The sequence below is a fragment of the Chaetomium fimeti genome (genome assembly GCF_033439085.1).
Source record: "Chaetomium fimeti strain CBS 168.71 chromosome Unknown B0H64scaffold_3, whole genome shotgun sequence".
NCBI classification, from domain to species: domain Eukaryota; kingdom Fungi; phylum Ascomycota; class Sordariomycetes; order Sordariales; family Chaetomiaceae; genus Chaetomium; species Chaetomium fimeti.
The window spans coordinates 4542731-4568029 of NW_026944331.1; the positions used below are offsets into that span (position 1 = coordinate 4542731).

The 25299-nt window shown below is 58.0% G+C and overlaps 9 protein-coding genes across 9 annotated transcripts; 4 read left to right on the top strand and 5 right to left on the bottom strand.

The window, feature by feature from the left end:
* Positions 1 to 300: 300 nt before the first annotated feature.
* Positions 301 to 6283, bottom strand: B0H64DRAFT_474085 (uncharacterized protein). The gene is made up of 2 exons (XM_062808031.1): positions 944 to 6283; positions 301 to 880 (listed from the first exon to the last, which is right to left on the bottom strand). The coding sequence occupies exons 1-2, from the start codon at positions 5828 to 5830 to the stop codon at positions 668 to 670; spliced, it is 5100 nt and encodes a 1699-aa protein (XP_062661592.1). The 5' UTR covers positions 5831 to 6283; the 3' UTR covers positions 301 to 667.
* Positions 6284 to 7240: 957 nt separating this feature from the next.
* On the top strand, positions 7241 to 7789 carry B0H64DRAFT_373339 (bladder cancer-related protein BC10-domain-containing protein; the record flags this gene model as incomplete). The annotated part of the gene is made up of 2 exons (XM_062802281.1): positions 7241 to 7257; positions 7330 to 7789. The coding sequence occupies 2 exons, from the start codon at positions 7241 to 7243 to the stop codon at positions 7787 to 7789; spliced, it is 477 nt and encodes a 158-aa protein (XP_062661593.1).
* A 661-nt stretch (positions 7790 to 8450) lies between these two features.
* Positions 8451 to 9526, bottom strand: B0H64DRAFT_393871 (uncharacterized protein). The gene is made up of 2 exons (XM_062803670.1): positions 8761 to 9526; positions 8451 to 8689 (listed from the first exon to the last, which is right to left on the bottom strand). Exons 1-2 carry the CDS (start codon positions 9264 to 9266, stop codon positions 8515 to 8517), a joined length of 681 nt encoding a protein of 226 aa, XP_062661594.1. The 5' UTR covers positions 9267 to 9526; the 3' UTR covers positions 8451 to 8514.
* Positions 9527 to 10143: 617 nt separating this feature from the next.
* B0H64DRAFT_137359 (uncharacterized protein) lies at positions 10144 to 13818 on the top strand. The gene is made up of 2 exons (XM_062798230.1): positions 10144 to 12205; positions 12274 to 13818. Exons 1-2 carry the CDS (start codon positions 10283 to 10285, stop codon positions 13453 to 13455), a joined length of 3105 nt encoding a protein of 1034 aa, XP_062661595.1. The 5' UTR covers positions 10144 to 10282; the 3' UTR covers positions 13456 to 13818.
* Positions 13819 to 14062: 244 nt separating this feature from the next.
* On the bottom strand, positions 14063 to 15314 carry B0H64DRAFT_441484 (P-loop containing nucleoside triphosphate hydrolase protein; the record flags this gene model as incomplete). Its single annotated transcript, XM_062806574.1, has 2 exons — positions 14063 to 14997; positions 15080 to 15314. The coding sequence occupies 2 exons, from the start codon at positions 15312 to 15314 to the stop codon at positions 14063 to 14065; spliced, it is 1170 nt and encodes a 389-aa protein (XP_062661596.1).
* A 1115-nt stretch (positions 15315 to 16429) lies between these two features.
* B0H64DRAFT_137391 (Sodium/calcium exchanger protein-domain-containing protein) lies at positions 16430 to 20222 on the top strand. Its single transcript, XM_062798232.1, has 2 exons — positions 16430 to 16785; positions 16933 to 20222. Exons 1-2 carry the CDS (start codon positions 16656 to 16658, stop codon positions 20130 to 20132), a joined length of 3330 nt encoding a protein of 1109 aa, XP_062661597.1. The 5' UTR covers positions 16430 to 16655; the 3' UTR covers positions 20133 to 20222.
* A 1210-nt stretch (positions 20223 to 21432) lies between these two features.
* B0H64DRAFT_137384 (uncharacterized protein) lies at positions 21433 to 22874 on the bottom strand. Its single transcript, XM_062798231.1, has 5 exons — positions 22347 to 22874; positions 22087 to 22283; positions 21794 to 22009; positions 21559 to 21737; positions 21433 to 21496 (listed from the first exon to the last, which is right to left on the bottom strand). Exons 1-5 carry the CDS (start codon positions 22758 to 22760, stop codon positions 21453 to 21455), a joined length of 1050 nt encoding a protein of 349 aa, XP_062661598.1. The 5' UTR covers positions 22761 to 22874; the 3' UTR covers positions 21433 to 21452.
* A 178-nt stretch (positions 22875 to 23052) lies between these two features.
* Positions 23053 to 23559, top strand: B0H64DRAFT_307906 (uncharacterized protein; the record flags this gene model as incomplete). The annotated part of the gene is made up of 2 exons (XM_062800131.1): positions 23053 to 23258; positions 23409 to 23559. Coding segments are annotated over 2 exons (357 nt in total), but the record flags the coding sequence as incomplete, so codon positions are not given.
* A 754-nt stretch (positions 23560 to 24313) lies between these two features.
* B0H64DRAFT_393885 (uncharacterized protein) lies at positions 24314 to 25255 on the bottom strand. Its single transcript, XM_062803671.1, has one exon. It carries the CDS (start codon positions 25168 to 25170, stop codon positions 24472 to 24474), a length of 699 nt encoding a protein of 232 aa, XP_062661600.1. The 5' UTR covers positions 25171 to 25255; the 3' UTR covers positions 24314 to 24471.
* Positions 25256 to 25299: the final 44 nt, after the last annotated feature.

Consider the following 25299-nt stretch of genomic DNA (forward strand, 5'->3'; position numbering starts at 1 on the left):
ATGTCGGTTCGGAGGGGTAGCGTTGGTGGCGAACCGGGCGTGATGAATGAATGCCATTTCGTTTGCTGACCGGGTCGGATTATGGTGGTCGTGCGAGGAGGGTACCAACCAACGACCCCCCGTCCCGGCTGCATTTTAGACGGTTGAGTACGATGTACAGATTAATTGATCATCTTATCTCGGGGGAGACCTGATGTCCATAGAGAACTGCTCAAGCTGCTAGGGAGAACTTAACCGCGGTTTGCGTTTCGACTCGGGAGCAAATGCCAACGAAGACTGGAATCACGAGGCCGGTTGTGTCATCTGAAAACCAAAGCATAGTATTTGTACATACACGAAAATTCACAGCGCGCCAGACCCCCCAGACCCTCCAGACACCTTAGCGTGATGCCGGAAGTCCAGTTTACCAACCAACGAGCAAGATGGCGGGCAGAACCCGCGTTCCTTTCGGGGTGTAGTTGCCCGACGCGCAAAAAAACCGGCCCACGGACACCACCAAGGAAAGAAAAATACCAGCCGACGTAATGAAACTAGCCACCCTACCCCGAATGTCCCAAGCTGCCACCCGAGAACCGCCGCGCTCGCCCGGGGTATCAATCAATACTAGCCACCGTGACCGCCCCGAGAGGCATATTGCCCATTACCATTTAGTGGTTGTTGTCATTATTTAGTAGGGAGCGCCCATGTGGCCGGGTGCGTGCATAGAGCTGTGGCGCATTTGCACGTTCTCGGCAACGCGTCCGGCAACCTGACTCATGTTGGAAAGCGTCTTCAGCGCTGGATCGTGCGGCGCGATGCGGCTGATCTCGAGGAAGAGCTGTTCGATCCGCGTTTTTAGGAGCGTCATGATTTTGGGTGTGACTTCCCGGACTTGATCATCCTGTAACACGAGCGGATGGGTTAGTACGTGTGTCAAATGCGAAGAGGAAAGGAGGAAACGTACCAAGGTCCCTAGGTTCTGGTTGAATGCATAGACCACGACCTCTAAGAGGTTAACCTTCTTCATCAGCTTCTGCGAGCTGCGACTCAGGTCAACCGAGACGGTGGCGCCGACCGAGAGTAAGAGAAGAGGCTGGAGATCCTGCACGAAGATTGGGTTGTAGCTAGAGAGCACCTGCTGGAAGATCTCCTCCGCCTTGTCACCCGACTGTAGCCAGCGCAGCATTGCCTCGTCGTAGTTGGAAGATCGCATCAGGCCATCGATCACCTCAACTAAATTATCAAGCTCCAGCTTTTGGCGCTCTTCACGGCTGAGTGGGGCGAACACAACCTGACCCTCCTGATTGCCGAATCGAGGCTGATGCTGCTGCTGATGCTGCTGCTGCTGCTGTTGTTGTTGCTGTTGGTGCGAGTACGGGGCTTGCACTGGCTGCTGGTGCGCGGGGGATTGGTGCTGCTGCTGGTGTTGCTGCTGGTGCTGCTGGTGCTGCTGGTGCTGCTGGTGCTGGGATGGGTAGTTGACCAATTCTCGAGAACTAGCGCTGGGTAGGCCGTGGGAGCCAGCGGCACTGTGGGAATGAGTGTGGCTGCGCGCGTGTTCTTCGGCGGTCGAGGCCCTCTCGCGGCTTTGGTCGTGCATCTGTTGCTTAAGGGCGGCAAGGTCGTGCTGCATCTGCGTGTGAGACGCGGCCAAGGACGAGATCGCACTGGAGAGGTCCTCCGTCTGGGCAATGAGCCGGTCGAGCTTGGCGTCTTCATTGCGGCGGCGTTCGTCAAGTTGCTCAAAGGCATCGCTGATCCGGCTACCGACATCTTCAACGATGCGTTGATGCACACTTTGAGCCGTCGTATTGGCAATGGCGGGCGTGAGAGCACTGAGCGACTTGGCAATTTGGCCCTCCAGTTGGGCATTGACGTTATGCGAAACCTTGTCCGAAACTGGCTTGATGAAGTCTGGCTTCAGCATGGCCTGGTTGACAGCGCTGGGAAGGAGCCTCTGGATTTCCCTTTGTACGGCATTGACCTGGGCGGTCGACTTGGCGCTAAGCTGCTCGGACACCGAGCTGTCGATAGCGCTGCGAACGGACGGGATGACGTTATTGTTGATCTCAGTGATGATCAGGTTCTTCAGGACCGCCTCGGTGTTGTCATTGAGGACGTCTGCCACCATCTGCAGCAGCGCTGACTGATTGCTGGCAAAGGCCGAGTCGCGGTTGTCCTGAAAGCTCTGCATTTGCTTCAGAATCTCGTTGAAGACGGCGTCGAAGCGCCCGGAGAGGTTGGAAACAATGCGCGACTCCATTTTGCCAACCACGGCGTCGAGTTGCTCTTGGAAAGCCGGATTGGAAGTGAATGCGAGATCGGCGGATGGTTTGCTTGACGCCGCGTCCGAAGTAGCATCAGCGTGGCGGGAAGGTTTGTTGCCCTTGGTTTGCGAGGGCGCCCGATTGATTTCCATAGTGCCATTTGAAGCCGGGTGGTCGCTAGCCGCAGCAGCAGCAGCGGCGGCGGCGGCAGCAGCAGCAGTGGCCTTCTTCTTCCGACCCTTCTTCTCATTCTTCTCCGGGGCAGGCCCAGGTGTCTCAACCTCGTCCTTTCGCTCAAACTTTGGCGGAGTCATGGATTCTGAACCCTTCTTTTCGTCGACCTGGGGCGACGCAATCTTAGGCACGACGTCCTTGGCGCCGCGGGTGGCGATCCGAATCTGCGGGGCTGCGAGAGCATCGCCGGTCATGTTGGTATGCGGTGCCTCAGCGGCCTGGGGCGGAGGCGGGGCTACCAGCTTCGAGATTTTGGCCAGACCAGCCTCCACAGCATCGGCGGAAGCAAGTACCTTGTTATCCTTCGTCCAACCCAGCTCGGACTGCTTGATGAACAGACAGGTGACACCCTTGGAATGCATGGCATACAGCTCGAAGAGCGTCGGCTCGTCCCCATCGCCTGAGGCCGCGGGGTTTTCGAGGATGTTGAGGCTGCGTAGCATGCCTTTGTTGGCCAACGAGTACTCCCGAATACCACTAATGACGGCAGTTGACTCAGGCTGCGGGATTGACGGATCCTGAGCGACGAGTCGCTGGATGTAGTCGACTTGTGATAGGTTCTTCAGCGAATATTTAGGAGCCGAGAGGTGGAGGAAGTAAATCGAGTTGCGGGTAGGATGGCCGACGATAATCATGCTGGAAGGCGCGTGGTACATGACGCTGCATACAGCGTCGGACTCCTTGTTGTGCGGGAAGTTGAACTCCTGCACCGGCTTGCCCAGCGCGAGATCCCAAAGCTGGAGGGTGTGGTTCTGCTTCATGCCCACAATCATGTACCTCAAGGCGGCACGCTTCTGGTACGGTCGGAACTTATCCAGCAGCAACACTGAGGTAGGCCACGCCTTTTCGCCCTCGGGCGTGGTAGTCAGGGTCATGAGCGGCTCCTTGACCTCCAGCGATGTCCGCGCCGGCATGGGATGCAGAGGGTCTGAACCCTCCTTGATGGCCGTCAAGTCGCGGACATCCCAGAACTTCACCCGCCCAGACTTGTCCAATGAGACAACGAGCGTATCGTCCTGGCTGAAAGTGAAGTCCTTACCAGCCTTACCGGTGTTGATCTTCAGCGAACACTGCTTCAGGAGCTTCTCGGTATCGACAACGCGGTCGTGCCCGTTCTTGAAGAGGTCGTTCTCGAACACGAAAGCGGGCCAGACAATGTTGATTGACTTGCCCCTGCCGACGGCGAAGAAGTCGGGGTGCATGGCAGAGGGCCGAGCGCGCGTCTTGAGAACACCGCCGGGAGCATCGCCGCCCTCCTGAGCCGAGATGGGGGGAAGCGCAAAGCCGTATTGCTCCGGATGGGTGTCCTCTAGGTGGTCCCGGTCGCCGTTTTTGAGCTGAACCCAGTACACCGTTCCGCTGACGCCGGTGCCGATGATAGCCTCCTTCGGATGGTGGTGGGATGGCGAGGTTGAGATGGCGACGTTGAAGATACGATCCTTGGTGTCGGTGAAGAGCTTGGCGTCTTTGCCGTCCTCTTGTCTGATTACCCGAAGGCCGCCAGCCTTGGACATTCCGTAGGCCATGTAGGTCTCGGAGGCCGAAACCAGGTTACGGTCAATTTGATCGAAGTCTTTCTTGAGGCGTGCGATGTCGAGAATAGCCTCCTCACGGAACACCGGGCGAGACTCGTTGATCTCTTGCAGGCTGATGGTGATCCAGGGCTTCATGGGGAAGTTGTACACCTTGACAGGGGCGGCCGTCTCTTCGATCACCACGATCTCCTCGGCCTCGGCGCTCTCCCAGCTGTCAGCTACAGGGCCCTGAGCCGCCGGTGCTGTGTCATCTCCACTGTCCCTGGGCTCCTGGGCGAAGTCTTGCGCCAGCGAAGAGTCGAGGAAGGCCTTGTCCTCTTCCTCAGCGCGCTCCTTGTTGGTAGCCGGAGAGGCGGTTCGAGCCGAGTGAGAGGATCCTTCCTCATTTCTAGCGCTAGCCGCGTGCTCTGGGATATGGGCCGTGTCAACTTCGGCCTGCTCTTGTTCAGCCCGGGTCAACGCCTCCCTGGCTTCTCGGTCGGCCTGCTCGGCAAGCCCGCTGACGGCGTCCGCCACACTCTCTTTCTTCTCTTCACTGGGGGCCCGACCGGCAAGGGGAGCTGCTGCATGGGGCGAAGCGCCGCCGAGGTTTGACACAGGCGAAACAGTGTTGCCAGCAGACCAGGCGGCGTGGGCCTGCGACAGCGGGGACACGGGGTGCTCAAGTTTGCGCCTGGCGTGCTCGGGACTGTCGATCGAGCCGCGGTCGCTGGCTGGACGCTTCTGTTCATGCGACGGTTGGGTAGGTTCGGGGTTCTTCAGGATCTGGGTCGGAACAGGAGCAGGGTGGCTGCTGCCAGCAGCCGAACCGGAAGCTCCGGGGGTGGTGGAAGATTTCGGTGTCCGATGGACTGGAGACGACGCTGAGAGGCCGTCGAAATGGTCCGAGTAGCCAAGAATACCGGGCTGCCTTGAGCTGGACTGCTGCGAGTGCTGTGAATGCGGGGTCGAGTCAAACTTGGGGGGCGGAGACTCGGTGTTCTTGGGCTCGAAATCGAACTCGGAGCGCGAGGCTAGGGTGCCCACAAGGGTCGGCTCGGCGGAGCGGCCGCCATGCGAGCTCTCGTTGTCCTTTGGGTCATCGGTAGCAGGTGGCGGGGTCAGTAGGCTGGATTCTGCGGGGTCCGCCCCGTCGTGCTGGCTGGGCTTTGGCCTGTTAAGGAGGTTAAGCAGGTATTGTTGCGTGCCGGACGGGGGCTCGGCCTGATTCCAGGACGGTGGGCTGGGCTCGGGCTTGCCGGAATCGGACTGTAAGTTGCCCTTCATAAGGGCAGCGAGCAAGCCTGTGGGATCGGCGGCGGCCGGAGCGGGCGCGTGGATGACGGGAGGTGCGATTGGCGCTGGCGCAAAATTCATTGGCAGCTCTCGAGATGACGGTTGGTGCGGGTTCGCAGGGCCATTCTGGCTGTTGTACTTGAGTAGGTTCAGCAAATGCGCGGTCCGGCCGTCCCCCCCGCCAGCCCCGCCACCGCGAGCGGCACCCATCTGATTCATCATTCCCGGGGGGAACTGGGAGTGGCCAAAACCGACGGGCGGCGTGGGAGCTTCGGGCAGAAACGCGGGCGAATCCATGGCGTTCTGAGCATGGCTCGGTAGGTTAGGCGAGTCAGAATTTGAATGATGACCATAAAAGGACTGGCTGCCGTGGTGGTAGTTGAACTGGCCGGAATATTCGGGCGCAGAACCTGCGCTAGGGCCAGGGCTGGGCGACGACTGGAGGCGGAGCTGCGCGAGCAGCGATTCGAACTTTGGGTTTGCGTCCGAGTCGCCAGCGCCAGCAGCGCCACCGCCGCCAGGCATGCCGTAGTTAGACATGGTAACGGTCGTTGTCGCGATCGGGGTTTTGGATCACTGTAGGACGGCGCGATGTTCAAGAGCGCAGCACCAGTTGGTAGCACCGTTGTTTCACCCGGGCAGGTCGCGTGGGGAGAATGAGGTTGAGAGGCGATGACGGAACAACTGACGGAGAATGAGGACCTTGCGCAAGGGCCAACCCCGAAAATGCAGAAACAGCGGCTGCAAGGCAAAACACACACGACCATTAACCACTCGGCGGTCGATATCGTAAAGCAAAAAAACAACAACGAGTCCGGCGGCGCTGCTGCGTTCGGCAGAGACAACCGCAGGTTCTGCACAAAAGCAGCGGTGTTGCCGAGAAAGGGCGTTGGTTTGTTTGCCAGGCCTGCTTGTTGCGTGGGTGGTTGAGTGCTTCAGAAAATTATATTGCAGGCGGTCGAGGCGGCTGGGAGCATTTCATGGTCCGTGCCCAGGGTAGCGGCTACACGTGTCCGTCGCTGTGGCGCGTGGCAGAACCAGGCAGGGCGTGGGGAGAGGAACGGTGGGGTCCAATGGGAGACTCGCAGGAAACCTGGACTCTGCAAAATCGCATGCGGCCGCAGAAACAGGGCTCTCTTCTTTTATCCTTTTAATTTCCGTCATCACCTTTCCAACAGCAGCATTTGTCTGGATTTGGAGGAGAGATGCAGGAGAAAAGGCAAGGGCGACGAAGTAATATGAATAGGTAACTACCGTATGGACTGCAGTGGTCATCGATGCGGACTGGGGCGCGAAGCCCTGGGGCTCGCCAAGAAACAGAAGGGACCTCCAGTCGGGATGTGTTGTTGTCGGCCTGCCCCGCGTCAGACGGGAGGTTGACTGCCGTGTGTGTAAAAGTCGTCCTTCGGTACCAAGTACCTACCCAGGTACGTGGTTATGGATTCAGATATAATGGCTCCATGGCGTGTGAATTTTCTCTCGGTTAGGTATAGGAGGAAGCCGTTGCTTGGAGGCGCTTCCGATGAGCGAGCGATAGGCGCTGATATTTGGTACCTCAGCACGCTCAGTTACAGAGTGCTCGTGGGAGACGCAGAGAGCTGGTATTGGCTTAGGTAAGCGCCTCGGTCAAAAAATCGCCGAGCCTCTTCCGCCACAACCAAATTGAGGAACGCATTGTGTTCAAGTAACCTCAATCCAACTTTCTACCTCAGAACGAGCACTCGGACGGCGTTCGGGATCCCCCACGTTATCTGTATACGGCGCCTATCAGAAGACAATACTATCGCACACTTTTCCGAGGCTAGACCGATTGCAAACCCACGGCTCCGACCGCGTTTCGGTTCGCTGGCCAATATTTTTACTCACTCGGCGTTCTTGTCGACATCACATGAGAGTGCGGTGCCCCCAGCGCCTCGTTTGGCTCGAGCCTGCGGAGTCCGGCGATTCATCATGTTCTGCCTTCGCAGGTAGGATTATCCTCCCCTCCCCAACGAAAGCCGACCGTGGCGATTAGGTACTGACTGATCATGCCCTCGCAGTTGGCTTCCGCTCCTCTTTATCCCGACAAATGCATCGCCGGCCTTCATATTCCTCTTCTTTCTGTGCACCTATTTCCTCAACCGGCCGTGCTTCTACTGCTCGTTCCTCCTCCTCATCCTCTTCTTGACCTCCTGCAACTGGTCCGACCGATGTTTCCTCGACCTCGGCAGCAACTGGTTTCAACCACGACCCGCGGCGAGCTACATATACCTGCCCATTCCAGGGTGGAAAGCTGAAGCGGCGACCAACTCCACGGCAGCCGAGGACCTGAATGCCACCGCCTCGGCTGTAGCTACTGAGATGTTCAACACGACAGCTGGGGCATTGGCGACTGCTGCCACGGAGCAGATTGCGCGGACGAGGGTTGAGTGGACGGGGCTCGGGCTGGAATGGCTGCGAAGTCTTCTTGGGCGGAGGGAATGGCGGATTGACTGCCTAGACCTTTACATTCGCTTATAGTGAAGGAAACTGGTTTGGCGACATTTTGATCTCGTGGCCGTTGGCTTGGCGAGCCTGAATTCGCTGTCTTGCGGCAAGGCTGGCACGGCCACGGATATGCATCAAACGGCGTTTGGGAGGTTTATCTGGCTTGTTTGCGAAGATGGTTGGAGCATAGATACAGCGAGACAACATTTTTACTCCGTTCCTGGCCGCGTTGTCTCGTTTGTTGTTGCGGTGTCGAACTTCTCAGATTGGTCTTTTCTCTCCTGGAATTACGGTGTTCACCTCTTGTCACCCTTGGAGCTGGGCTCACGACATGCAGGAATCTGGGGCGAACGCTTGGGCAACCTTGGAGCGGAGTAACTCATCCTGCGCTTGAGAGGACCTAACATGGTTCACACGGATATTCTCTCGAGTGACAGCGTCGGGTAGCCGTGGGTAGCGAGTCACTCGTCGCGGTCAATGCTCCAGATCCAAACGAATCGTGACAGAAATATGTCGGCGTTGATGTTCCGAGATCGACTTTCAGTGCAAGGAGTACGGAGTGGAGCGCGAGATGGTTGTGTGGGACCCCGAAACCGATCAAGACGGAGAACTGACCAACCGACGAGCCAGAATCCCAATAAAAGATGAGGTGCATACGCGATGAGACGGTCTTTTCGGGTCTCGAACGCCCCGATGTTCCAAGGCCAAGGACTTCTGGCATGGTGCGATCCTTGCGGGACAAGAGTGTCTGAGTAACTCTACTGTGTACAGTACTGTGTAGGAGCTTTCTGCCGCTGGCTGCGAGGAGTCTCGTGCACATGAATCTGCGGGAGTCCTTCAAAAGGAGTTGCCAAGCAGATGCGGCCTTGATCGTTGGTCGTCGTCTCGTGAGCCCTGGTAACGAGGCCCAGAGGTAGCCCGGGATAACTACAGGTGTGACGCATTTCGCATAACTACCTACCTTCTCACGCTGATGTGCTGACATGCGAGGAATTCATATATAGCAGTTCTTCCATGGTATGAACTCGTCTTGAATATCTCGAAGCGGCAACCCCGAGCAAACTTCGTGGACTCGGAGTTGCATTGTACGCAGTACACTTGGCGCACACAATGACGACACCGCTGACACGGATGCAAGGGCTGCCCCACTTGTACCCGTTGTTCGACTTGGCCTTCCAAGTGCAGCGGCGACGCCATTGTCGCAGCCCGATTCATGCCGAGCGACCCTGATTCGTGTTCGGAGACGACAGGAGTTATACCACTTGGGAGCTTCTTCGAACCCACAACGTACGGCCAACCTTGCCTTTGACGAGGTTTTGCGCTCCCTGGACTCTTCTTGTGGGATGTCATTAATTTCGTTGAAAATGGGACCCAGTGAGCCCGCCAGTGAGGTCACTGTGGGCCAACAGCCCCAGGCAGTTAAAAAGTGCCATTTCTGGACCGGCAGATCATTCCCCTTCTCAGAAGCCTGGAATCTTTGAGGAACCCGCTCCCCTGCGTATCTTGACATCAACCCGGCCCATTGCTGCCCCTATTTTCACTGTTTTCTTCAGGGATTCCACCGTGCGACAGGGGCGCCCTTCCTTTCCCAATTGTGTCTTTGCCGTGATTCCCGCCCGCCGTCACGAACCTGGAAGGCACGAACGTCCTGTCGGTGAGGATGGAAATCGAGCAGCCTGAGCAGTTTACACAACTGAACTTGAACCTCAATTTCCCCTCAACAAGGCCAGGCCCCTGACGTGGTCGAGCACCCCCCCCCCCCCCCCCCCCTAAGCTGGTCTTGCCACCGTTTCTGATCGCCTGCTGGTGATCGTCCGACTTTCAGCGCTTCGGAACCCCCACCATCCCAATTACCTAACCTCGTGTCCATGCTCCGTTCCATCTGGTCCCCTGTTTTCCTTTGTTCCTGAAACCCGCCTCTTGTTTCTTTTCCAACAACCAGAATTGACGACAGGCCTGATTTACGAATTGCGTCCCCCAAAAGTTGTTGGCTTGAGAGGTTCGACTTCAGTTGTCGTTTGCCGTGCCGCCATCCAACCGTCCATACCCCGCGGCGACTCGCCGAGACTCCCGGCAATCACGGACCGGGGTCTCTTTTCCCTGCTCCACCCGGGTCGACTGTGTAAGGACGAACCCCACACGATCCGGCTCTGTCGTCGTTTCAAGAGGCCAGTCCAAGAAAGCCCCAACATCCGCCGTCCGAGAAAAGGCTGTCCATATCTTACACCCCCGACGACGAGGCTGCATCGAGGAACCAGCAAACAGAAACCCTCATTCCGATCGCGACATTCTCAGAGGCTAGGACCCACCAGGCGTTGCGCAGCGAGGCGAATTCGGAACACCTACGTCACCCAACTCGAATTCCCAACCTTGCGACCTTGGACTCAACATGGCGGCTTCATGACGGGCTGCGCTCAGCACACTACTCCCGCGATCACCACGCCAGCATAGGACTGGGGATTGTGCTTGCTGAACGCGCTGCTGCATCGCCCCATCGGTCCCGCCACCGCCCTTGATACCGCCACTATGCCTCCCGAGCACCGAGTGACCGACCGACCCTCCTATTATACAATGACGACACCAGCGCCGGTGTCCGCAGTGAGCCCCCAGGGGCTCCCCCATTCCCGCTCCAATTCCCAGTCGTACATCAACAACAAGTCTACAACTTCTCCCATGTCGTCCCCGCGGCCTCCGCCCTCGGTTGGCCAGCCGCTCCCCCCCAAGCTCTCCCCCGGAGCCGCCCGAGGCGCCGTTCAAGATGCCCGAACCTCGAGTCCGAACTACTTCGGACTGGCCGCCGACCCCGCCGCCGACCCGCGTGATTCGTGCCTGGTACCGCGCGAGAATTGGAGCTCGCCGTCATCCTCGGTCAAGTCGTTCTCTGCAGCGATCCCCAAGCAGCTTCCCTTGGATGCGAACCCCGAGTTCGAGGCCTTCCGGAGGCAGATCGATGCAAACCGCTCCAGGGCTGCGTTTAGCTTATCGGCTTCTCACTTCGGTGTTTCAACGGGAGGCGCGCACACCCCGCCGGCCTCGACGCCGTCTGCTCTGCAGCGGCCACGCCCCCCGAGATGGCACACCCAAGGGGGCGATAGCTCGGATATTCCGTTTCCGCGGCCCCGTCTCGCTACCGGATCTTTTGGCTTGGGGGACCCCCCTGGAAGCAAACTTGACAAGGACGCCGACAGCCTCCAAGAAGATTCTGCGTATGTATCTGCAGATTCCAAGCGCAGCTCTGCTGTTTCGCTGAACCCGCCTTTCTTTCCGAGCATGGGCAGGCACGAGATACCCCCACCCAAACTACCGTCGCCGTTCGCGGCCCCTGACCGGGCGGGAGCCAACTTCGCCCCCTCCCACACGAATGACCGGCCGTCGCCGCAGCCCATAACCCGCGGCAAGACGGTATCACCGTCCCCCAGCTCGCTCAGCCAAATCGGCACGGCCGTGGGGCCGCAGGCGCAGGGCACTGGCGGCCCCGCTTTGATATCTCCGGCGGAACTTAAAGACATGTTAGAAAAGGACCGGGACGCGAAGCTCTTGCTGTTGGACCTCAGAGTCTCGCCCCAGTTTGCACAATCGAGGGTGCGCGGGGCGTTGAACCTGTGCATCCCCACGACCTTGCTAAAGCGCGCAACCTTCAACCTGCAAAAGCTTCAGCAAACCTTCCAGGCGGACCAGGACCAGGAAAGGTTCTCTAGCTGGCGCGAGGCGAGTCATCTTGTTGTGTATGACGCCTCTTCATCCGACCAGCGAGACGCTGTTTCCGCCATAAATATGATCAAAAAATTCACTAACGAGGGCTACTCGGGGCCTGTCGGCATCCTGCGCGGGGGCTTTAACGCATTCGCTGCAGCATACCCAGCCTTGATCGATCGATCCTCAGGCGGGCCATCCCCGGGCTTGTCGCTCGGAGGTGGCCCAGTGTCTGGCGGCCTACGCGCTAATCTACCACCAGTCATTGGCGGGGTGCTCTTACCCAATGCGCACCACAACCCGAGCCCGTTCTTCAACAACATCCGCCAGAATCAGGATTTGGTCGATGGCGTCGGCCAAATGGACATCGGTGTCCCCGCAGGCCTCGCTCTTGCCAGCCTCCCCCGTTGGCTCCGAGACGCGGCCGAGTCTGGGGATCATGGGAAGAAGGTCTCGGACAATTTTCTGCGCATCGAACGCACAGAGCAATCGCGCATGCGCGAGGCGTATTCGGTGGTCGGGCCTGCAGATATCCGAAGCGGCGCTCAAGAAAATATCACCAAAGTACAGCTATCGGGCATCGAAAAGGGAGGGAAAAACAGGTACAAGGATATCCTACCCTTTGAACACGCAAGAGTGAGGCTTCTAGGCCGCCCCGAAGGCGTTTGTGATTATGTGAACGCGAGCCACCTCCAAGCGAAACGGAGCCACAAGCGATATATTGCGAGCCAGGGCCCACTGCCCGCTACGTTTGAGGTGAGCACTCGCAGCTCTTTCGTTCTATGGGTTGCTTTCCCGTCGCGGCCGCTGACTCGATCATGTAGGACTTTTGGTCCGTTGTCTGGGACAACGATGTACGCGTCATTGTCATGTTGACCGCCGAGTCGGAGGGGGGCCAGTTGAAATGCCACCCGTACTGGAAAGGGAATGACTTCGGTCCCGTAAAGTTGCGAGTCCTCTCGGAGAAGAAAATATCGCTGGATATTGATAAGCGGAGGCCGCCGCCAACCACGGGCATGACAACGACAGACGGCCCCGCAAGCCCGTCACGGACATCGTTTCCCGATTTCTTACCCGACGCGGCCCGGCGGCGTGCGAATACGACGACGACGCTCGATATCGGGGCCCAAACGGCCAACCAGTTCGCGTTCCCCCCACAGGCAACAACAGCGACAGAGACGCCCCATGTCATCGTCCGCAAGTTCGCTCTCAGCCACGCTGCACACCCCTTCTCTCCTATTCGCGAAGTTACACAACTCCACTACCCATCGTGGCCCGATTTCGGTGCCCCGGCTCAGCCCAGTCATCTCCTCGCACTCGTCGAACTGGCAAACATCATGCAACGCAGCGTACTCCCGCGTGAGCCCCCCGTGGCTTTGACATCGGCACCCATGCCGCGACAAAAGGGTGGCTTTACAGGCGAGGCGGCGAGCAATCCGTTCTTTGCGCACCATGGCTCTGACCGAGATACCTCTACCGGGCTGAAGAGGGCAGATAATGAGAACATGCCCCTGGCTTGGCACGAGGGACCCGAATCGCAGGAGCACGCTAGCCCCTTGCTGGTGCACTGCTCGGCCGGCTGCGGCCGAACGGGCGCGTTCTGTACGGTCGACACCGTCATCGACATGCTCAAGCGCCAGAAACAGCACGTGCTGGGCCACGCTACGAATGCGACCATGCGCCGGGCGCAGCCGGGCCCACTGGTTTACGATCCGGACGGGGACATCAGCATGAGCCAAGGAACTACCGAGCCCGACCGTTTAGCAATAGATCAGCACGGCACTGTGCCGAACATTAACACGAGTTGGCTCGACGACGACGCCGTGGACCTAATTGCGCAGACCGTGGAAGACTTTCGTGGCCAGAGGCTGAGCATGGTGCAAAGTCTGCGACAGTTTGTGTTGTGCTACGAGACGGTGCTAGAGTGGGCGCGGCGGCTTCAAGAAGACGGAGGCGGGGGACTCGACGGAAAGGGGAGAGGCCGAAGCGAGAGTCTGGCGTTTTAGGAAGCGCCGCGCGGGGTTCATATCACGGCAGGACAGCGTTTGTGGATGCTCATTTTGGGTGCGGTTGGGGGGCAAAGGTATATCCAGCGGAGAAGGGTTATGGGGTTATGGGCACGGTTCGGGATGGCTGCTTGAGAACTCTGGAACTCCATGTGTAGTTTCGGGGTTTGCACAGGGGGGATTCTGCTCTATTTTATTTTGCGAAGACGACATCCCGATCAAAAGGGAAGTTTATAAAGGATACCTAGACATATGCATAACGGTGTGGCGTATAGCAACAACGATGGACGGATTCACCGAGCATTGATTCGAAGGCGTGCATGCTCAGGATGTTGGTTAGACATTGGGCTGGTATAGATTTCTAGCGCAGAACCGGGGGTCTGTCAAGGCAAGATGATGAGGAAGCAAATGTGGATCGATTGACTTGTGATGTTCCCCCACCTCATTGTATGCTTATTATACCCTGCCCTGTATCGTACAAGACGTGCTGTGTGGCCTGCCAGTTAACGGCTAGACAATCACTGACGCCTTTGTTAGGTAGCAATGGAGCAGCGCAGTTGCGCAGTCTGAACGATGACCAAACCATCACCAGCGCCTCTTCCCGCCACTAACGCCAGAGCTTGGCCAAGGACACCTCCTTGTCGTCGTGCTTGTTCAAGATCTTGGCGGTGGCCAGCTCAAAGTCCTCCTGTGTCACATGCACGCGCCTCTCCCGCAGGGCATACATGCCGGCCTCGGTGCACACTCCCTTGAGCTCGGCACCGGAGCAGCCGTTCATCTTCTCGGCAATCTTGGTCAGGTTGATGCCGCGCGTCAGGTTCATCTTGCGACTGTGGATGCGTAGAATGTCGGCGCGGGCTTCGACGCTCGGTGGCGGGAACTCGATCTTGCGGTCAATGCGGCCAGGCCGCAGGAGAGCCGGGTCGAGGATGTCCAGCCGGTTTGTCGCCATGATGACCTTGATGTTTTTGGTCGGCTCGAAGCCGTCGAGCTGGTTGAGCAGCTCCAACATGGTGCGCTGGACTTCGGAGTCGCCACCTGACGAGCCTTCGACGCGGGACGACCCGATGGAATCGATCTCGTCCATGAAGATGATACTTGGCGCGTGTTCCCGCGCCATGACAAACAACTCGCGCACCATGCGGCTGCCCTCGCCAATGTACTTCTGCACCAGCTCGGAACCCGAAACACGGATGAATTTGCAGTCGGTGTGGTGAGCCACAGCGCGGGCCAGCAAGGTCTTTCCGGTCCCGGGAGGGCCGTAGAGCAGCACGCCTTTGGGCTGCGCAATTCCGAGCGACTCGAACAACTCCGGGTGCTTGAGACCGAGCTCGATGACTTCCTTGATTTCCTTGATCTGCTGATCCAGGCCGCCGATCATGTCGTACGTGCTATCGGGCACCTTCTCGACCATCATGAGGGAGACGAGCGGGTCGACTGACGAGGGCAGGATCTTCTCGAGCTTGTACGAGTCAGATAACAAGGTCACCCGTTTGCCGACTGTGAGCTTCGAGACATCGACCGAGTCGGCGACATCGACAACTGCGGGGGGACGGATCGCATTAGCACACGAAAATGGCGGCCACAACTCGAGGAAACCATGGAAATGGCATGGCGCACATACCGTATTTCCCCTCGGGATGTACCTTGACCAAGACCTTTTTGGTGCCCATCACCTTGACCACTTCGCCAACGTACGAGCCTGGCTGTTGCAGCAGGCCCAACTCTTCTCTGAGCAGGCGTACCCGCGAGTTGTAGTCATTACGCTGAGCTTCGAGGCGACGGAGAACAGCTTGACCTTTGAGGATCTCGAGTTGCATCGCCTCAATCTTGTTGTGGTAGTAGTTGTCGAGCGCCATGGTGACGGCGTCGCTGTGGGAGGAGGTCTTGCGGGGTGCTCGGTAGGAAGGAGGGTCTGGTGGGAATCTCGTATCGGGAGGAGCCTGGCGGGACGGGAGGTGACTCTGGAAGCTTGGACAAGATCGACGTCGCGAGGGTCGCGAGGTGTAACAAAGGTCGATGTCGGGTGGTGCCGTGTGTGTGGAAATGTGATGCGGGTGGAATCCAAAACGGGCGTCGACCAGCTTGGCTTGAAGGCAGCGCAGGTCCACGCAATGCGCCGGTCGCCAACGCCAAGGCTTGACTTGCTCTGGGCGAAATCGTGGCACGTGACTTGGCGCCGGCATCCCCCACCCACTCTCTTCACACGATGGAAAAAGGAACGGTCCAGCAGAGCGCCAGAGGGAAAAGGCTCCTCAGATTATTATGTCAGCTCCTCAGCTCAGAGGCCGATGATGTCATTTTCAAGTCGGCGATGCGCTGACAGACCATCGGCGTATTCGTCGTCACGACGAGTTCCTAACCAAAAATAACATAGAAAACTACGAATACCTGTTCTAGGTTAAAGGGTACCAATGCCGAGAGCGCTCTGCATCGGTCCGTCATGCAGGTGTGTGTAAATGACCGCCAACGCCTTGTTTGGAGGGACTTGTGGGATGTCTCACAGCGTAACTTGCTCAGCCAAGTGCCTAGGCTTGGAGAGTGATCAGCAGAAGCCTGGAGGGCCCGCCCGGAGCGCAACACGCGCAGCAGTCTCGCAGGGACGGGCGCAGCCACATGCTGCGGCACATCCCGGTGTTGGTGGTTTCGTGAGGCGACCTATTCGCAGCGGTGCCGCATCCGACCACTGGCGACCCACCCCCAACAACACCCTTCTGCAGCATTGTGGTGGTGCAAACACTGGATGAAGTGAGACATAGCGAGAAGGATGTCGTCCTCGTTTCACCGCTCTGCTTGGCCAGCTCCTTTGACGGGATATTGATGTTGTTTTGCTGTACTTGTATCCGAGAAGTCCCGTCGGTTCGAGTCCCGCAGGTGCGAAGCTGTCGCACCTTCGATTGCCTTATCAACCACGCCAACCCCGTTTTCCAGCTCTTTGTGGCTGCCTTGTCTTCCCCCGGTTTTTAAACCAACAAACCCATTTCCGATTTGCAGTTACGGGGTTGACGAGACTGCCATGACATCCTAAAAACCCGCTGCATCCGTCCCACCAACCGCGTTCGACGGCCCTTGTTTATAACTAGCTAGTTGTTGATGGTCGAACTCCAACTAGTTAAGCTTAACCTATCCGAGCAAGATCATCAGCACCAAATCTGCGTTCACCTCACTCCCTTCAAACACATCCTCGCGCGCCATCCGTGATGGAATCCCCGGGACCTGGTCGCGATTCGGCGGCCGACCCCTCTCCGACCGACACGCGACGGCTTTCGCAATCCATGTCCACCATTCAAGACGATGATGGTGTCGATGCTGCACGGAGGCGACCAGAAAGTGGGTAACGGGCGATCGCGTTCTCCGCATTGTGTTCTTGGCACTCGGGACACAGCTCCGTTGCCGTCGTTCCCGTTGTTACTCTCAGCTGGTGGTTTTGGAACCCTCGAGAACGAATTGGCTAATGTTCTACTTTCTCCGCTGTAGGCGCCATGCAGAGCCCAAACCCCGGAAACCCTTCTCGCTCCGACGGTGGCCTGTCGCCAGCGGGCGATCTTCTCACGCCACGAACCGGCCCAGGAGCCGCGCGGTCGCGTCCTCGCAAACCGCCCATGGCGCGGCGCGCCTCCTCCAGTGCCCAAGCCCCTTACCGAGGCGGCGTGTTCTCAGTGGACGATGGCATCGCCGAGGTCGAAGCTGACGCCGCGGAGCGCCAGCAGAGTTACACGACCACACTACGAAGACGAGCTGGTGCCCCGCCCGCACTCGTAAGGATCCACTCTTCCGCCGCCGACGAGGATCCCGTCAGCGAAGGGATCGAAGAGGAGGCCGAACAGGCCGACAACAACCCGGCGGAAGAGTCCGGTGGAGACGCACCCGAGGTAGAGCACCCGGACGTCGCGACGCCTGACGATGATGACGGGGACGTCAGCGACGCCGAGAGCTTCACTCTCAAAGACCGCCAACAGGCCATCAATCAGACACACCCTTTCGGTATCAGGCTTTGGAAGCCGGCCCTGTACAAGAAGAGCCGTTCGGTACAGAAGAATGCCGAGGGCGATATTCACTCATCACCCGGCGGCCATGTCAGCACCTGGCTGCTGTTCTTCAACCTTGTGTGGACCCTTGCTTTTGGTTGGTGGATGGCCTTGATTGCCTTCACCGGTGCTATCGTCTGCCTCCTCTTCGCCGCCGCGCCCGGCGGGCGGGAGTATGGCCAGGTCCTGTGGGGCCTGTCGGGTTACATCTTCTATCCCTTTGGCAAGTTTGTGGGGCTGGAGCAGCAAGAAGCCTACCTGGACGAAGACGAGGGCGAGGGCCGAAGCATCAGCGAGTACGAACAGTGGCAGAGCGGCGACCTGGAATATGGCCGGTTGTTCTTTGGGCCGGACAGGAACCGCTCCATTGTCGGGCGGTCGCGGCGAAGCCTCGACTCGGAACCGGACGAGACCGAGAGCCTCCTCGGGAGAGGGCGCGGGCAGGCCTTGGACGATCAACTCCCTCGCATGAAACGGAGGTTGTTCGGCCGCGGGGAGTGGAATGTCGGCCGCGTCATCTTCTTTGCATTCTTCTATTTCCTGATCATGCCCTCGCTATTTGTCGTCTCGGCCATTTGCTGGTTGCTGGTGTTCACGATCCCCATGGGCAAAGTCACAATGCTCCTGTTTTCCCATCTCCGGCGCCACCCCCTGGCCCTGTCCTTCGAATCCGATATCGCCTCTGCCCGCGCCCCCACGACACCCCAATCTTCCATCCTGCTCTGTACCTATCGAGCTGTCGGCCTCAAGTACTGGAAGTACACCATCGATGGAACCAACATCTTCTTGATCAACCTCATGGCCATCGTAGGTTTTGTCATCTTCGACTGGCTCGTCCTGGATGGGCTCCTGCACATGGAGAACTTTCTCACGTCCCCCGCCTTTCTCTTCGTGTCGGGCCTCCTATCCATCATACCGCTCGCCTACTTCATTGGCCAAGCGGTAGCGTCTATCTCGGCCCAGTCATCCATGGGGCTCGGCGCAGCCATCAATGCGTTCTTCTCCACCATCGTCGAGGTTTTCCTCTACTGCGTCGCCCTCCGGCAGGGCAAGGCCCGGCTCGTCGAGGGCAGCATTGTCGGCAGCATCTTTGCCGGTGTCCTCTTCCTGCCAGGCCTGTCCATGTGTTTCGGCGCCATCAAACGCAAGACCCAACGCTTTAACTCGAGGTCGGCCGGCGTGACTTCGACCATGCTGCTTTTTGCAGTCATTGGTGCCTTTGGGCCGACTCTCTTCTACCAGATCTATGGCACCCACGAGCTGACTTGCCAAGACTGTGTCAACTTTGACACGCCCAACGACGGCGGGGGGGCTTTGCGTGACTGTCGCCGCTGCTATTTCTCCCAGACGCCTGCGCTCAGCGACCGCTTCTACATCGAAGCGGTGCGTCCTTACTGTTATCTCGCCGCCACCATGCTGTTCATGTCTTACATCATCGGACTCTGGTTCACGCTCCGCACGCATGCGGCTGTCATCTGGAACACTGAGGTAGAGGAGAAGAAGCACGACGACCACGCCACCCCTCACGCCACCCCCCGACCACTGGGCAACCCACCGGCTGGCGAAGCCAGCGGCGTCGACATTCGAGACTCGCATCTGTACAAGCGCATACTTGGCCAGTCCCTCCGACAAGTTGGGCAATACTCGCGACCCGACGAGGAGACACGGCAGAACACACCTCTCTCCGGGGCCGGAGCCAACGGCACCCCTCACCTGGTTCCGCCAAAGCCCAGCAGCTACGGTGCTACTGACACCGCTTGCGCCACTATCAACATCCCCGGGCTGACGGACGCCGAGAACAGCAATCTCGTTCATCAAGTGGCTGAGATTGCGGCGACCGCTGCGACCGTCGCCGCCAGAAACGTGCAGAGCGCCAGGCGAGGGCCACCAGGCACCATCTCGACGGCCGCCAACCCGCCCGCTTCGGCGAGCCACCCGGGGCCGGTGCGCAGCGCCGCCATCGTGCCGGGCCAGGACGACGCCACAGGGCCAGCGGGCGCGCAGGCAGACGGCCACGGCGGCCACGATGCGCCAAACTGGAGCCGGCTCAAGAGCTCGGTCATTTTAATGGGCGCCACTGTGCTTTACGCTATCATTGCCGAGATCCTTGTTGACACAGTCGACGTGGTGCTCGAGAGCTTCGACATTGACGAGAAGTTTCTCGGCATCACCCTTTTTGCACTAGTTCCCAACACGACCGAGTTCCTAAACGCCATCTCGTTCGCTATGAACGGCAACATTGCACTTTCCATGGAAATTGGTTCCGCCTATGCTCTGCAGGTGTGTCTCCTGCAGGTTCCCGCCCTGGTGCTTTTCTCGGCTGTCAACCCACTCGGAGTCCCTGCCGAGGACGTGGCCCGCTACACTTTCAGCCTGCTCTTCCCCCAGTGGGACATGGTGACAGTCATCCTGTGCGTATTCTTGCTGAGCTACATGTACGGCGAGGGCAAGAGCAACTATTTCAAGGGGAGCATTCTCCTCCTCAGCTACCTGGTCGTCATTATCGGCTTCTATTTGAGCAGCTTTGAAACTAGTCTGGAAGACCCCGGCAATGGCGTGAGCCGGTTCGACACACTGAAGGCGGATGGCCAATGGATGAGTTACAACTTCAAGACGGTTGGGAGAAGTACTTCTGGGGCCGCCTTTTGATAAACCCGACAGGCGTTGGCGGTTGGCAAATGGCTTCACTCGGTTCCCGGTTGCGGGTATGCCGGAGGCCCAATATTGCCGGGGATTATGGGGGTACGAGTGTCTGGTTTGCACGAACACACGAGTGACTCTGAGTGACTCTTGGTTGCGGGCGCAGCCCCGTCTGCAAATTGCTCTCGTTTACTGGGTAGGCATGGTCTGGATTTGGGTGGGTGGGCGGGGGCTGGTGCGATCAAGGATGTGTATGAATGTATGTAATTTATCGTCCAGCTTTCTAGAACGAACATCGAAGACCGAGGGACAGGTTACGTGCGACGGATCTTCCCCCGACCTTCGCCATGACTGGTGGAAAATCGACCATCTCGTTATTGACCGTCTGTACCTCAAACCCAGCCCGGCGTCTCTTCTCGCCCCAAGATCGACGTCCAGCCATCCCGCTCGCGGCTGGTGGCGGCGGAGAGGATTTAGGCAGAATCGAACAACATTCTTCTGGAAGCACGGGGTCAGCGTCGCCGGACGCCGATCTTTCTGGGTCTGCCCAAGCACGTGGCATCCGCCCAAGAATATCGACGAGAGGGCGGCATGATTGTGTTGCATTTTATTTTTGTGAATGGCACGCGCCGGCCAGAACAGGGGCGAGCCAGGGGACACTCCTGCTGCGGGATGTTATTAAAGAGCGACCTGGGGCACAACCTTGTCGCTGACACGGCTTGGCCTTTCCCGGCAGAAGTTCTGGGTACCGGCTACAGGTCGTCCGTGGAACTGGGTATTGGCCGCTTCTATTCGGAGCCGGCGCACTGAGGGCGTCTACGCACGTGGGGTTTGTGTTTCAAAAAGATGCCAAACATCAAGGTGGGCGTGAAGGCAGGGCAGTTTGGTGGTCGTGTAACTATGTGTGTGTATGGATTCCGTTGGGCTTCGCTCGGTTTGCCCGGTTTTGGTTCAAAGGGGCAATGCAGAACCCGAAAGGCTCAGACTCGTCAACGTGGCGCAGATAAAACCAGAATCTGTTGAGAACGAGTGTTCTTGACGATGGAACGGGTACAGACGAGGCTTTGGTCAAGTACAATTTGGTTCTGATGCTGAAAACGGACATGATACTCAAGGGGGTGAAAACTATGGCTCGAGTACAATGGTGGAACAAGAATAATAAGTCAACCGGTAAAGCCGCCTGCTGTCCAAAGGAAACCAAATCGCTCCCCGGGAGTCCTGGAAGAAAACCGGCTAGACGGGACGGTTGGAAGACTGCCGGCCAGTCGGGGCAGCGTATCATGCCATGACGCAGGGGCAATGCTACCCGAGTCGAGTTCTGGTGCCGGCTTAGGCCTTCAGGGCCACGTCGCCCATAGGCATGGCCTTGAGCCCTATTGAGACTAGTTAGTACCAGGATCCTCTTGCGTCGGGGGGGCGAGCTGGGAAAACCTACAGCCGTCGACTTCCTCGGGTGCTTGTTGCTTGATGGTGCAGGCGTTGTACTGCTCGGGCGTCTGGGCGGTGAGGCCGGCAGCAGGGCAAGCGTTGTTGAGGTTGCAGCCGCTGTCCATGGCGCGCTGGAGAGTGTCGCCCTCCCAGCCAAAGACGTAGTCACCGTGGGCGGCAGAGCCACTGGCTAAAGTTAGCTTTTTCTTCCCATGTTCATAATGCCCAGGGGCGAAGCTCACCCAAGGTTCATGCTGTACATGAGGGCATCGCCAGAGTCGGGCCAGATGCTCTGGTCGGAGAACTTGCTAACATCCCACATGACCTCGTACATGACCTGGGGCAGCTTGACGGGATGGGTGGACGGGCAGGCACCGCCACCGGTGGCACCGGCACCTTGGCCATAGGCGACGTGAGACTTGTGATCGGGCGTGTCGAGATTCTTGCCGTCCCAGCATCTGTTCGTGATCCTTTGTCAGCTTTTACACGGCCCAAGAAAGGGAAGGAGAGGAAAAGGGGGGGTGGGATGGCGTACGTCGGGAAGATGATGGTCTGGCGGATCATCTTGCAGCGGGTTTCTTGGGGAATCGCGACGGTATCGCTGCCGCTGCAAGGGGCGCCACCAACAAATGGGGTATCGCTTGTCGACGTCCAGCAGCGGTGGCAGATGTTGCCGCTGGAAACCTTGCTGTCGTCGGTGTTGGCAGCGTTGCCCGCGAGCATGCGGAAACCCTAGGGGGAAGAAGGTTAGTCACTGGTTTCACATCCACCCTTCCCTGTAATAAATGTACTCACGGGCTTGAAGGCAGTGGTTTTACCACTGGGAATGTAGTAGACATCGAGACCGCCGTTGTTGATAAGCTTGCCCTGGGGACCGCCGTTGCCGACCTGGGGTACGCGGTGGTAGGTGCCGTTCTTTGCCTTGAAGAACATGACGGCGGTCCAGTAGTTGGACTTGTCCTGGTTGAAGCTGCAAGATGTGCACGTCGATCGCTCGGCTAGGTCATATTCAACGGGCGTCATGGTCAGGTTGAAGGAGTTGCCGCCAACGATCTGGTGGAGATGGGGAGTGTAACGGAGACCAGGGTTGACCAGGGGGTCGACACGGTCGACAACGAGCTGGGAGCAGGCGAACCGCAGCATGTTGAACTGTGCAACGGCGCCGTTGGCCAGCAGCGCCGCCGCGGCAAGGGGAGCCCACTGATGCATCTTCTTGAGTTTTCCCCGAATCTTAATCTTCTTGGTGTGTCACGAGCTCGTTCGCCGACTCCTGGGATGGGACGCGCTGGGATGTTTTAGGACAAGCTGTTCCTCGCGGTAGAGAACTGAGGGGAGGGAAAGTTGCACAGAGTCCGGTGGGGGGACGAGGGCTTTAAGAAGGGCGAAGAGAAGAATAGACAGACTCGATGATGTCGCGCTGGGACACTTATACTACTACATGTCGGTCTCGCCCCATCCGTTCCCCTCCCCCAGTTCATTCTCTGATTCCACTCGCAGTCCCATGGATAGCGATGACCCGGTCGAGCCAAGTGCAGGGTGTTTACGCGCCCCGGCAACCAGCAACTGCCGATGCTACGGAACAAGTTCGAAGGTCTTCTGTCATTTGGGTATAATATCAACGATTGGTGTTGAGCGTGCCCCAGCCGTTATTGGACGACCCCCTGCTGCATCTGTGACAATTGCCGGAGTTCCGGATGCGGCAGGCTGGTTGGCAGCTTGCCCTGGCACATACCAATAAGGTACACGCTGCCCTATTGAGCACCCCGGGTAAAAGGAGCGCCATCCCACCCCAGACTCCCAATATCCTTATTATTGCCCAAGGTCACACCCCTCGTCCGCCGCCTGTCTCGCCCCCAGTCGCGCACATGGTTCATTAATGAAAACCCCAGCGGCAAAGCCCGGCCAAGTGACGTCTACGCAGCAGGCAAGCGCCGAGCCAGCTATTCATGGCCTTTTAGGACGCGGGGAGGTGGAGGGGGGTGGGGGGCTTGTCAGCTGTGAAGAGGCCTGGCTGAAAAAGTCTGGGGTGGCCGAAGTTTGCGGAGGAACGGGGTTGCTCTGCATGGGTTCGGGGACGGCGGAATACCCAAACACGTCCGCTGTCATCTACGCGTGTCCTTACTGTTGGTTGACTGGCGGTGGCTTCGGCCCTTTCCAGGATATGGCCCATCAGCCAAGGCAGCTCTCGTGTCGGCAGACTGCCTCGCGGTAAAGCGTTGTGGCGGCCGCCAACTGTGAGTCGACTGTCCCACCAGCAACCATGCGTGAAATTCGGAGACATGCTCACGCAGATGCCGAGGGGCCAGTCTGAGTGGATTCCCACCACATGGCATTGGTGGTCTGCTACGGGGGGGTGTGCAGGGTTGGGTAGCAAGATCATCTGGCGATGGACAGAAGGCAGGCGTGGGGGACTGGTTTCCATGTGCCATGCTATCACAGCTCGGTTGGTTGACTTGATTCTGGGAAAGCCCCCTCCTTCTTTCCCCTTCACCATGATCGCATCATCTATGCTCGGTAAACCTTCACTTGGGCTAGTTAATCGCTGACATTGCCAGATTCCTCGGTGGAATATCTGCCGATTGCGGGCTGTGCCGGCATTGTAAATTCGCGGCAGAGAATAGATGAACGAGACCCCGGGAGACTCCTTCTTTAGTGGCGTTTCCGAATAATACACCACGTTCGGGCTCACTTGACACTTGTCGTGTTGACCGCAGACAGAACGTGCCGCCGAGATCAGCGCTGGCTCCTCCTCCTACATACGCTCTCCGGGTTAGCCCAATATGCGACTAGTAGTCATGGTTGGAAATCAAGTGTTCGGACTTGGGAACGGTGCCCGGCAGATGTTCCTGGGCTCCCAAAATCTGCGTAGCGACCGGGTTTCATCTATCCATATCGCGATGTCTTCTTCGCCACTTCTACTTTACGTCGGGCTTGGCCATGGACCGTGACCAGCCGAAGGCACACGCTTTAATCCCCTTGGGAACTTGGCTGCAGCCTGCAAAACGCCGGTGTGGTGAAGTCGAGAGCGGGGGAATGTTGGGTCTAGGGGGTGTGACGGGTTCCTCGTCTTGGCTAATTGTTCGTTGATGGGAAGTTCATATGTAGGTAGCCTCGTCCTCTCTCTCCCTCTCTCGGAAGCATGTTCCTGTCTGAAGCCTAGGGACCGTCCCATACTCCCATTCAAACATTTGAGAACGGAGCCAGTGACCTTATTATGGCCGTTTCTCATTCTCTTTACTCCCAATAGTAAGAAAGCGATCATGTAACAACGGAATAGATAAGTACCCTTGACATGTTGGATTTGATCGAGGCGGCATCTTTTACCAGCCCCGAAATACAAAAGCCCCCTCTCAATGCCGACTACCGTTTCGAGCTTGCCTGTATTCGTAAAGCTGCGGTGATTGTCGAGGGCAGAATAACATACAATATTCCCTGCTTTCTCACTATCTAGGTATAGACTTTCTTTTGATGCTTCGAGATGGAGAAAAGCCGGGAATGTGGGAAGGGGCGACGAGACGGGGAGAGACACGATATGGATATGATCAGGACCACCCACATGGGATGGCCGTTCGATTTCTACTGTGTACCGTGTATGCGGCATATTTCTTGCCCGGGTCATGCAATGATGCAAGCCAAGGTACGACTCTGCTTGTCACACTTTAGTGGAGTTTGATCTGTGGAGCAAAAGGGTATGGGGCTGTCGGTATGGGCTCTGTATGGATACGTAGGTACTTGGCGTTAAATTAAT

Coding starts and splice junctions, on each gene's coding strand:
- B0H64DRAFT_474085 (XM_062808031.1), bottom strand. CDS start 5,830: ATGTCTAACTACGGCATGCCTGGCGGCGGTGGCGCTGCTGGCGCTGGC. Junction 881..943: donor ACCAGAACCTAGGGACCTTG/GTACGTTTCCTC, acceptor CTCGTGTTACAG/GATGATCAAGTCCGGGAAGT.
- B0H64DRAFT_393871 (XM_062803670.1), bottom strand. CDS start 9,266: ATGTCAAGATACGCAGGGGAGCGGGTTCCTCAAAGATTCCAGGCTTCT. Junction 8,690..8,760: donor TTCATACCATGGAAGAACTG/CTATATATGAAT, acceptor AATGCGTCACAC/CTGTAGTTATCCCGGGCTAC.
- B0H64DRAFT_137359 (XM_062798230.1), top strand. CDS start 10,283: ATGCCTCCCGAGCACCGAGTGACCGACCGACCCTCCTATTATACAATG. Junction 12,206..12,273: donor CACTGCCCGCTACGTTTGAG/GTGAGCACTCGC, acceptor TCGATCATGTAG/GACTTTTGGTCCGTTGTCTG.
- B0H64DRAFT_137391 (XM_062798232.1), top strand. CDS start 16,656: ATGGAATCCCCGGGACCTGGTCGCGATTCGGCGGCCGACCCCTCTCCG. Junction 16,786..16,932: donor TGCACGGAGGCGACCAGAAA/GTGGGTAACGGG, acceptor TCTCCGCTGTAG/GCGCCATGCAGAGCCCAAAC.
- B0H64DRAFT_137384 (XM_062798231.1), bottom strand. CDS start 22,760: ATGCATCAGTGGGCTCCCCTTGCCGCGGCGGCGCTGCTGGCCAACGGC. Junction 21,738..21,793: donor ATGTACAGCATGAACCTTGG/GTGAGCTTCGCC, acceptor AACTTTAGCCAG/TGGCTCTGCCGCCCACGGTG. Junction 21,497..21,558: donor ACCCGAGGAAGTCGACGGCT/GTAGGTTTTCCC, acceptor TAGTCTCAATAG/GGCTCAAGGCCATGCCTATG.
- B0H64DRAFT_393885 (XM_062803671.1), bottom strand. CDS start 25,170: ATGACCCGGGCAAGAAATATGCCGCATACACGGTACACAGTAGAAATC.